This window comes from Apis dorsata, unplaced genomic scaffold (assembly GCF_000469605.1).
Source record: "Apis dorsata unplaced genomic scaffold, Apis dorsata 1.3 scaffold_242, whole genome shotgun sequence".
Taxonomy (NCBI): domain Eukaryota; kingdom Metazoa; phylum Arthropoda; class Insecta; order Hymenoptera; family Apidae; genus Apis; species Apis dorsata.
The window spans coordinates 14,029-26,639 of record NW_006263521.1 but is presented as its reverse complement, the minus strand read 5'-3'; the positions used below and the strand labels follow the sequence as shown (position 1 = coordinate 26,639).

At 19.8% G+C, this 12,611-nt stretch overlaps 1 protein-coding gene across 3 annotated transcripts in view; it reads right to left on the bottom strand.

Moving 5' to 3' along the window:
• LOC102678535 (PH and SEC7 domain-containing protein 1-like) overlaps positions 1 to 12,611 on the bottom strand; it is a 43,053-nt gene that overhangs the window by 17,565 nt on the left and 12,877 nt on the right. For all 3 annotated transcript variants that reach the window (XR_421800.2, XM_006615829.2, XM_031510554.1), the window contains exon 2: positions 935 to 1,304. Coding sequence is in view for 2 of the 3 variants with exons in the window: in XM_006615829.2 (XP_006615892.1) it covers positions 935 to 1,017 (83 nt within the window). In the remaining variant the exon portion in view is untranslated. The remainder of the gene's footprint in view (positions 1 to 934; positions 1,305 to 12,611) is intronic.

Here is a 12,611-nt window from a genome sequence, read left to right as displayed (position 1 = left end):
AGAAAATATGAGATATTCTTTTTATTTTGTATTTTTCTATATATTATATAGGAAGTTTTAAAGATAAAAGATGTTTAAGATAATGAAATCAAACAAATAATTTTAATAATTTTCATATAAAAAAAGTGACATAAGTATAATATAGATACTTTAAGAAAATTATTATTAAGAATTATTTGCTTTTTTTAAATTAAAATCAAATAAGTAATATATTGTAAAATAATATAATAATATAAAAATTAAGAAAAATAAATTAAAATTAAATTAAAATAAATTAAAAATAAATTAAATAAAAACAATATTAAAATATTAATAAATAAGTTTTTAATGATATATAAATATCAAATCAAATAACAAAATCATAATATCTTGTTTTATATTAATTATACATATAAATTTTATTTTAATCACAATGAATCTGTAAATATTGAATCCATAATAGCAAATTTTGATTTAAAAAAAATTTTTTTTTTATAAGTTTATAAGTTTGTTCTTAGTATGTGAATGATTGCATTTTGCTTTCATTATTATAACAATCAAAAACAAAATATATTTCAAATATCCATTTGTTTTGTATCTATATTCTTAAATTATTGTGCCAATAATTTATATTCATTAATTTTTTAAAAATTAAAAAATTCTACTTAAATATATATATATACATAAAAATTTCCTATTACAATGAAAAAAAAACATTAAATAAAAAGATATTAAATAATGCCTATAGTAAAAAATCATTGAAATTTCTATTTTGTTTCAATATATCAAATTAAATAATCAAAATCTTGATATTTCTTTTATATTTTATCTCATATTTTTGTAATCTCTTTGAGCAAATATAATCTTAGGAACAAAAAAAAGATTTATTAAAAAAAAATCAATAATATCAATTAAAAATTTTTTCTTATAAAAAAAAAATTTCATTGTCATTTACCTAGGTGTGTTCTTCTGTCTGGAAAACTTGTCGCCGGAAAGTGGCTCCCATTGGGCGCGTTCCTCTTCTTTAAAACTATCCATTGGTGGAAGTAGTGCCTCTAACTCGGAAGAGCCAGAGGCATCACTATAGGATCCATTGCTTCTGGTCGCATATTGTGTCGCTCCAGTTGGTTCCTGTGGCGAACCTCCCGGAAGTTCTGGTGTTCTAGGTTTCCTTAGTTCCGTACCTTCTCCGTTGCCGGACGACACTGTTCTAGGGTTATTCGCGGGTGTTGTTGCCTCGAGAGATATCTTTGACGAATCCGTTTCGTCACATACCGGTTGTCCAGGTGACAATAGCCGACGTACATGAGCTTTTATCGCAGGATCTAAAGAAATGAATATCTTATTTAAATTGTGATTTTTTGTATTTAAAGATTGTATTTTGAGATAATAAGTATTTTTCTTTCTTTATTTTTTTTAATCTTTTTGGATTAAAATAAAAAATTCGAATATTTTGAAAAAATAGATTATTTTTTTTTCCTTTGAATTAGGATTATAACTGGAAGATAAATAGATATCTTGATTGAAATGAATTAAATGTAAAATAATGACATTTTCGAAAAGATTTAGAAACCTAAAACTTTCGGTAATTATTTACAAACAGATATCATCCGATGATGACTTTTTAATATATTATTAAGATCATTACCTTGAATAGTATTATGAAAATTTTATTTAGCGATTGTTGTTCGTTAAAAAGATATTAATAAAAACTTTTCTTGGAAAAAATTTAATTAAATCAGGTTGGTTTTATTATCACAATTGATGGCCGATCATTTTACAGAAATAAAAAAACTAGTCCAAATCCAATGCAAATCATTAAATCGGCAATTAAATGAATTTTTATTTAATTTTAATTTAAAATTAAATAGAAATTAAATTTAGAATTAATATAAATTAATTAATGTCAAATAAAAATTTATTTAATTTCTAATTTCATGATTTATATTGGATTTGAGTTAGGTTAATAATTTTTTAATAAACAACTGTCAGCGACTTCACAACACTATTCAATATGATAATCTTGATAATATATTAAAAAATCATCGAGATCAAGAAATGGTATTTTTTGCAGATATTTTAATATTTATTTTAATTTTTAATTTAATCATATATATGATTAAATTTTAATTATTAATTATTTGATAAATTAAAAAAAAATAACTAAAAAAAATATTTAATAATATATATTTTATTTTCAAATTTTATTTATTAATATAAACAGATGCTGCTATTATAATTTATATAATAACTTGTTATTATAATATTGTAATTAAAATATTATTAAAAAAAGATAAAGTATATTTTAAATTTTTTTAATTAGTTATAACCTTGATGTTTTGATAAGTAGATAAACTGATTTGAATAATAGATAAAAAATAAAAATTTTATATAAAAATTTTATTGTAAAGTTAATTATGGCTGTTAAAATAATGATCAAAATAACGTTCAATATTCAATAAATTGTATGTTTTTTAAATTTTATATATTTTGTCTATAACATTAAAATATTTTTGCTTGTTTATGTAAATTATTGACTTGTATTATATTGATGTGTATTAACACATTTCTTCTTAAATATATTTTATATATTTAAAATTATTTATCAACTTTTTTATTTGCTTATGAAGCAAGAATTATAATTATAATTAATTGTGACTTTTTATTATAATTAGAATAAATTTAAAAAGTAAATGCTTTGAATAAATTAATAATTTTTGAATAAAATAATATCCATAATAATACTTATTTAATATCTATTAGTGTTAATTTTTGAATATTTATATATTATTAATAAATATTTATAAATTAAATATTATCTTAATTAATTCTCATATATTAATTATTAATGTTTTCAACATATTAAATATATATATAAAAAATTTAAAAATTAAAAATAAAAAACTCGAATATCAAAAATATTTATTTCAAATTTAAAAAAAAGATACAAAAGATAAAGAAATAAAACTCAAATAAATATAAATCTTTTTTCCTCTATTTTTTTCTGTTGTATATTTTTTTTTTCTTCATAAGAACTATTATTTTTAATAATAAGAAAATGTGCAACCTCAGTAGACTTTGATGAAACTTCAAACTTCGGAGTCATGTTGATTTCGAAACCCTTGCAAACCATTTTTTAAACACAGTTTTTCTTTTCTTTCTTAAAGAACTTTTAAAGCTTTAGAAATTTCTACTTTAGTTTTAAAAAATTCATCTGAATCTATCAATCATGAAATCTTATATTTTATATAATTCTTTTGAAAATTGTTTTCGATTCCGATTTGCTGTTCACGAGTAAAATTAATAATTACAAAAATTTATTAATTCTAATCAATAGAAGCTGAAATTTTTAAAATAAATAAAAATACTTATTTTTATAACAAAATATTTGTAACTCAAAAATTAATGATATGTGGATGAAACATTTTGAAAATATTTTATAAATCATGGATTCCCAAACAATTTTAAAAGAGGTCATATTTTTATAAAATAAAAATATTTGTAATATTTGTAATTAATAATAATAATAATAATACTTGGTTAACCTTCACTCTTTTCATTTGATTAACTGTCATAAAATTATTTTTATCAATAGTACTTGGAATCGAAACTTTAATTTTTAACACGTATATATCTTAAATGGAAACTTAAAATATCGTAAAAAAAACACAAATATTTTTTTTCTATCTCACTTATATGCAATGTTTTTCTTTCTTATTTGTCACGATTAAAGCAAGCGAAATCAAGAAAGAACATACTCAACTCTCAACAATAATTTTCAAAATATTTAGCTCTTTGAATGACTTGTCTTGTGATAGTTGTTCGGGCACTATTGTATTTACATAAAAAATATCTATATATTTATATATATTATATTATATAATATATTTATATATATTATAAAGTAAAAATTTTTCAGCAAAATTCATATTTGATTCTATTGAATATTTTAGTTAGTTATAATAGTTATAATTTTTAATAATCTTTATGATTTTAACCTTATAAATTTTTTTAATTTTTACTAATTTGAAGAATTTCAGGGTCCCACATCGCTATAAAAAATAAAATATAAAAAAAATCACATTGCATCCATTCGATTCCTTAAAATACATAATTCATTTAAAATATGAAAAAACTCTGGAAAGTTTTGAAAGTCTTAACCGTTTTGAATGTCTTGAAAAAAATCTTAAGAATTGTGATAGCGCAATGAGTACTCAATATCTTTCTATTGTTTAATTACTTTAATTCATTGACGTAAAATATCTATTATAAGAAATTCAGAATAACTGAAATCCAGAAAATTATCATAATTATATTTAGTAATTATTTAAAAAACAATTACAATCACGTTCAATTTTAATGATTTTTGAATATGTTGTAGAAATGAACATTTTGAACAACTTTTTTCTATATATATAATCATTATTTATCTGTACTTTTCGAATTATTCTTTTCGAAAAAAAAATTACTATTATTACATTGAATTTCGAAAATATACATTTATATGTTCATGACAATATGTATCATTATATTATTATTATTTGATATTTCTATAAACATATCACAAAATTTTATTGTAATTTTATTATTATTGTAACTTAAGAATTTCAAAACATTATTATAACTTAAAAATTTCAAAAAAATTTATCAAAAGTTTTGAATTTCGAATTATGTTCAAAATGATTTAAATTTTTCATATAATATAAAAATAAATATAAATAAATTTGAAGCGATTCGAAGTATCTCAAATTTCACTATTATTTATGTTACTTTCGAAACCATTCTTAATCAATTCTTATTCATTTTTCTTATACAATAATTTACATTCATTAATTAAAATGGATATCTTTTTTTTCTTTTTGTTTCTTTATCTTCAAATTTACTTTAATTATTTTCACTTGAACAATATTCATCGCGTCTTCAATACATTTGCAATTTCCTGCGCGATCTTGTGCTAGTAGATTAAAAAAAAATCACCGTGGCAACATGGAACAGACAAGAAAACAAAGTTTCTCTTCACGGAAATTTATCGCTAGTGCGTGGAGAACTTCAAAGAGGCCGATCACCGATCCCAAAGCCATTGCCAAAGAAAACTTGCTATCCGGGTGGAAATGCGGCAGAGAAACTTCGATTCCCGCGGGATTGACTCGGCCGAGGACGCGATTTATGAGCGACAGAACTCGCCCTTAAATAATGTAGTTCTACGCCTACGTCTCGTCGCTGTTGTTCGACCAACGGTGGTTGCACCCGCCACACTGTTTCACATTTACTCTGCCCCACAACGAGAGCAACCATTCAACGGGTTTATGATCCGTTGTCAAGAAATGCAATATCTAGTTTATGTTTAGTCTGACTACTTCCAGAAGTACAAAGAGTACTCTGTGAGTGGAATTTGATGAATGTTTCTTGAATTACGTGTTTGTTAACTTATGTTCGAAGGAGCGAAGGAGGATATTGTTAAGTCGTCTTTGAAATAAAAATGGATTAAATGAAAAATAGAGAGAAGAGAGAAAATACAGATTGAAGACGCTAGAAATTTCTTATTTTTTATATTGAAATTAATTTTTCAAAGCCAAAAATTTTTTAGTTAAAAACAGTTTTGTTAAAATTTATATAAAAAATTATATTGAAAAATATTACAGAATACAATGACAAAAAAATATTAAATGATGATTTAAAATGAATATTTTTAAAATGATTTACATAATATAATTTGTATAATAAATAAAATTTGTATAATAAAATGATTTATTTAGAAAATTTGAAAACTTTTTTTATTAATTTTTTTTCAAAAAATCATAAATGTAATTTTCTATTCCTAAATCTTTATTATTTTACTTTAAAGAGTTTCTATTTTTCTTATCGCTTATAGGCTAGAAATTAATAAAAATAAATTGACTGCATCAAAATTCGATGAAAATTGTTTCAACTTCGAAATATATGGAATTCGAATTTGAAATACATAAAAACACATCATCTTTTATTATTAAGAAATAGTTAAATACAGATATTGCAAATATTTATTTATATTTATGATACAAATATTTATTTTTTTCCTATTAAAAATTCATAATTAGAAATGAAAATTGAATATTTACTAGTTTAAAAAAGAAATTATGCACTCTATATATATATAACTCTAAATAAAAAATTAATAATGACAATGATAAATGAAAAAATAATATTACTTTATTACCTCAGTATTTTTAAATATTTATTCCATTTGTTTGATATCTATTTAACAAAATAAATCGGAAATCCGATTTTAATTAATTTATTTAATTCTATTATTAATAAAACAATTATAAAAATAAATTATTATTAATTATTATTAATAAAAAGAGATAAATTAATTATAAATATTTCAGATATTAAAAATATATAATAGATATATATTATATATAAATATACATATAAATATAATATATTAAATATATATTAAATATATATTATATATTATATATGTTTAGAGAATTTTTTTAATTTATTATATAAGTATATTTATAGAATATAAAAATCACTAAACCAAAATTATATTTTTCATCTTATATAAGATTTCATATTTATTTTAAATTGATATCAAATAAAAAGTTTGGATAAATTTTGAATTACTTTAAGTAATAACAAAGAATTATACTATACTATCTATCCATCTTTCTTTTTTTAGATAAAATATTTTATTATTATTCATATGAAATAAATTACAATTTCTACTAATAATTTTCAAATTCAATTCAATTATGCAAAAACTTTTATTGTCCATTTATAAAGGAAAATAATAAGTAGAAAATAAATGTATAATAAATTTTTTTGTATTTTTAGATATTGTATATATTTGAGAGTGATTTAGTAATCTTTGATTGATTATAAATATGTATAATTTTATTTTTATATCTCTATTATTAATGAAGATTCTATATAACATGTTTTTCTGTTCTTAAATGTTTTATTTAAATTTTTTACTTTAATACAAATATATTAATAAAATATAATAATTTCTTTAAAAAAATATTTACTAATTTAAAAACATTTATTAACTTTGGATACAAATAAAAAAAATATTATAAACTATTATTCCTTAAATTTCTAAATTACAAACTATTAAAAATGTTAATAATTTAAATCATCAAATATATTAATTTTTAATCTGAATTTTTATCTATTTTTTTCTGAGTAAAATCACTAATTCAAATTGTTTCCAATTCTTTATAAAAATATAAATAAATATATGAACATTTTTATATCTGATATAAATATTCTCAATCTATTAATAATACAATAATAATTATATTATATATATTCTAATAAATTAATAATTCTTGAATTAAAATTATTTTAATAAAATTCTAATTTTAATAAAATAACAATTTTATAAAAATACGCATTGCTCATAAAATTTTCCATAAATTTTACTTACAAATTTACAACTTTACAAATCCCAATTATTTCCTTCACTTTTCACCGAGTTTTCCGTGCATCGTTTTCCTGCAGACCATGAGTAATCAATGATTCACTCTGATAGAAAATCGTTTGTTATCCGAACGCATCGTTTGATCGTAAGCTCATGCGCTTAATTAACTGCCCTCGACACTCTCCCTTTTTTTTCTCCCTCTTTTCTTTTTCACCATGTTGTTTCATATTCTTGCATGGAATACGCGTAAACAGCGAAGAGCTGGTAGATACTAAATGATAAAAACGATGATCGACACTTTAAGGAGCAGATGCACGATCGCGTTTATTGGTTATTATCGCATAATTCTATTATTATGATCAGGTTCAAGAGCAATTATATGTTCGTGCAACGAGTTCTATCATTAGATCGTCAGAGTTCAGTCACCAGTTGACGTACAACTAGTCTATAGTACATGGTGACCATTTAAAACTGTTTTCGATTGATTTATAATAGCACTTGAAATACTCTTTGATGATATTTATCTTATATAGAAGATACTTTTTATTTCTGGAATAAAAATAAATAAAGAATTATTAAGTAAAATAAATAAATTTATCTAAAATAAAAATACATATAAATAAATTCTAAAATTTTATTTGAAGAATAAATTATTTTCAAATAATTTATTTATCAAATTAATTATATTTAATTATTTCAAGAAATAAATGAAAGATAATTTTGACAATATTAAAATTATTCATATATATTTATGTTTCATTTTCCATTGATTTTTCTTTGATACAATAATTATACAAAATTTGTAAAATACTCAAGTAGTCGCTTGTAACTGTTTCTAATATTAAATATTAACATTAAATTATATAAGTCTTATCTATATAAGTCTATAATTCGATATTTAAAATTATAATAATTCTAATAGATCTATATCAATCAAGATTTATATTAGAACAATCGTATTAAGCAAATCTCAGTTTGCTTTGATGACACAAATGTAACCTAAATCAATTATATCTCCTCGAATAAGATATATATCCTTCGTATTAAATAAAGCATTAAGATTTAAGCTAATTAATGAGATAGTAATCGAATATTAATAAAAATAAAAAAAAAGAATATGCACAATAATAATTTAATATTAATTTTTATTATTTAATAAATGATTTATACAATTTAATGATGTAATAAATAAAAAATAAAATTATATAATTTATATTTATCATTTATGATATTTAATAAAATGAAAATAAGTAAATGATATTATAAAAATTTATTATTGAAATTATTAATTCATTTATATATAAAAATTTATTGTTGAGTCTTTATTATTTGAAAATTTAAAAATTATTATTTTATTTTATTATTTTATTATTAACTATACAAGAGATATTTATAATTTTTTCATATCAATATTAATAACTAATTTATGGTTTGTATTTCATTAAATTAATCCTATTTAATAATTAATACATAAAAATTTTTCAATTTTTCTCTGCAAAATATTTATTTTCATTGTTGTGTCGCAAGAAATATAAAAAAAAAAATTCTTTTGAACATTTAGTATAAAGTAGATCAAATAGATCAAAATATATATATGAAAAGATACTAAATTTTTTTGTATGACTTTTGAAAGAAAAGTTCAAGAAGGATTAAAGATCAGAAAAACCAATTTTCTGAAATTCCGAAATACCATTTAAAAGTTTGAAAAATATTAATTGGAAAAATTAAATTAACTATACTAAAGATAATAAAATTTTTTTTGAAAATTTTAAATATTGTAATATAAATAAAATTTCTAAATTATACATAGTATCAAATCCATAAATATTTATTATTTATAAAAAATAGTTAGATTAAAATAATTAGATTAAATTACATTAGAAAATTCTATCATTTTATTTTTGAAATCTACTAATGTATGTAATTTTTATAATTAATTATAAAATAACATTAATGTATATAACTATTATATTATTATAATAACAAAATTAGAAATTAATATAAAAAAGAAAAAAATTAGAAATTTTGATATTTCATTTTCTATAAAATTTAAGTAAGTAATATATTAGGTCAGATTAAAGAATTTATTAAATAAGTGTAATCTATTATTAACATCTATAATATAAGATTTTTAATTAATAATAAAATTAGAAATTAATATAAAAAGAAAAAAAAAGAAAAAAAGTTAAAAATTTCTACGAGAATATTTTTTACGAGAAATAAAATTTAAATATTTAAAAAAAAATCTATTTTAAATATTTAAAATAGATTAGGTTAGCTTAAATTAGAAAATTCTATCATTCTATTTAAGCAAATGAAACCTATTAATATTAATAATATTAATAAAATAATATTAATTTGCAATCAATAACAAAATTACAAATTGATATAAAAAAGAAAAAACTAATTCCAAATTTTTAATAGATAAACAAAAAAAATATTTTTTAATTGTACAACAGATATCAGAAAATTATAGTAATCAAAACAGTAATGTCAAAAATTTTGAGTACTGATGCAAGGATAATCAAATGCATTTCCAATAAGACTACAATCGTTTACTTAGATAGGATGTTAGTCCCAAAGCTTTAGATGGCAATTTTTGTTTGTACTTTGCGGCATCGTTCAATTTCCTCGGGGAGGATTAAACTGTCACGAGATAACTCGCGCGATTATCATGCGCTGCGAACATATACTTTATGGCAAAGACGGCTCGTGGAGCCTAAAGAGAGAAAGAGAAGAAAAGAGAGAAAAGAGCCGAATTGAATCTAGCATTTTGTCATTAAATTACCGAGATATGCTCATTAATCAACACGACACAGATATAATTAGTTTGCTTTTTAAAAGCACGAATAGTTTATCGATTAGAGACATATTGGATTTCTTTCGCTTTGTAAATTTTTGAATTTATCCAAAGAAAACTAATGAAAAAAAAGATTAATATTAGGTTTGTTTAAATTTTAAGATAGCTATATTGAATAGAGCAAAATATATTTTTTTTTTAAAATTTTGAAAATTTATAATAGTGATATTTATTTATGATAGTGGTTTAATACTTATTTTAATTATTAAAATATTTGAATATTTTTATTATTAAATATATTTTTTTATTTGATAAAATTTGTAATTATAGTTTTTAAAAATTATTATATCAAATTTATATTTACAATATTAAAATATTATAATTAATTAATTAATTATTTATATCATATTAAGTTACAATTATATAATTTAATATATATAATTTTATATATATATAATATAAATTTTAATATAAATAGTTATATTAATGTTAATCGAAATATTTTTAATGTAAATATATTAATCATATTAAATAATACATAAAATATTTTTACATATAAAATATTATTATGTATTTACATATTACATATAAATATATTGTATGTATTTAATGATGTGATAATAGCATTATAGCATTTAATTTAACATTTAATAAACATTTTAATATAATATTTATTTCATAATATTTATTTCGTATTAAGATGATATTATAAATTGTTAAAATTCATGCAAAATTTATTAAATATATAATAAATAATAATAACTTAGTAATATATAACATATATAAAATATATATCTATTAATATATCAAACACATATATTGTAATATTTTATACAAAATAATGATAAAGTTATTCGAGTCTATATATATGAAAAGATTTTATACAAAATGAAACTGTTTCAATTTTTTTTTACTTAGAATTACTAGGACGTCTTTCATATATCATATAGATGGCGGTTTCTTTACATGTCGTCGCCCTCTACGTCGTATAGACTGTCGCATCGTTTCTTCATGTATCATCTATGTTGTTATAACTAGATGCATTTTAATAGTCATCTTTCTAGTTTTGCACAATAATATATTAAATTTCTTTTTTTTTAAATGGAAATTGATTTTAAATTAGAAAATTTCTCAGATATGTTACTTCAGAATTTTATACTTACATACAATATTTATTAAAATATTAGAATAATATAGTTTGATGAAGAGATAAAATAAAAAGGATGAATTTATGATGTATAGAGGATCATGTAATGTAAGATTAATTTAAAAAAATCAATTTATCACATTATCATATTAATCAAAATTAAAATTGAACAATTTAATCCAAATCTAAAAAAAAAGAAAAATATCTATTATTTTATTTATTATTAATTTATTTATTTTATATATTATATATTTTATATATTATTATTTATTTATTTATTATTAAATAACAGAAAAATCAATAAATTATAGTTTTAAAAATTATAACAAATTCGCGAATTATAAACACATATTTGAAAGAAAAACAATTATCAATTCATATATTTCTTTAATTTGAAAATATCTCGTTACAGAAATTATAATATATTATCCGTTTTTTTTTTTAATAATTTCATATAAGGAAATGATTTATCAACTCATTTTATTTTTGTGCTCCACTTACATCAAGCAATTTTAATTTCAATCATGTTTCATCACTCATTATAAAAGTTATTTAAGCAATTTTTTCTATTATAATTCTCAATCCAAACTTGATAATGTTCAACGATTATAATTTTCTATTAAACTCCGATTGATTTACCGCGCACTAATTATTCACCTTCACTATCTCGATCATATATGCATTTTTCACGGAATAAATCATTGAATCGCATTTCTACCATCTCTTTTTCTTTTCCGCTCATTTTTATTCCCGGCTAAATTAGATGATACGCGTTCCTTTGCGTTTAATGTACTTTTTAAATCGATATACCGTTTTCTCTGCAATTCCTTTCGTATACGTAAGTGAGAAAAGCCAATTAACCGATGTTCGGTTAATACTGAACGCTGCCAGAGGCCGATTAGCAAATCGACAATCAATAATATGTTAATTATATTACTGAATATTATTACAAGTATCGGACATTTATTTTTTGAATTATGTATATATATAGTTCTTTGTACCGATTGTTTGGAAATTTAAATAAAATTTATTTCAAATAATTCAAAAATTATTTCAAATAAAGCTATTTATTATTGTTTATTTGATAAATACAGGTAAATTTATTAGAAAAAGATATCATTCTCTAATTTTAATGATTTTTTATGTTGTCAAGATTATTATTATACTGAATATGTGAAAGTTTTATTGCGCAGTTGTTTATTAAAAAGTTATTAATTTAATACAAATGTTGACTGGGCAGTGGAAAACAATAAATAAAAATATATGGATTTAGC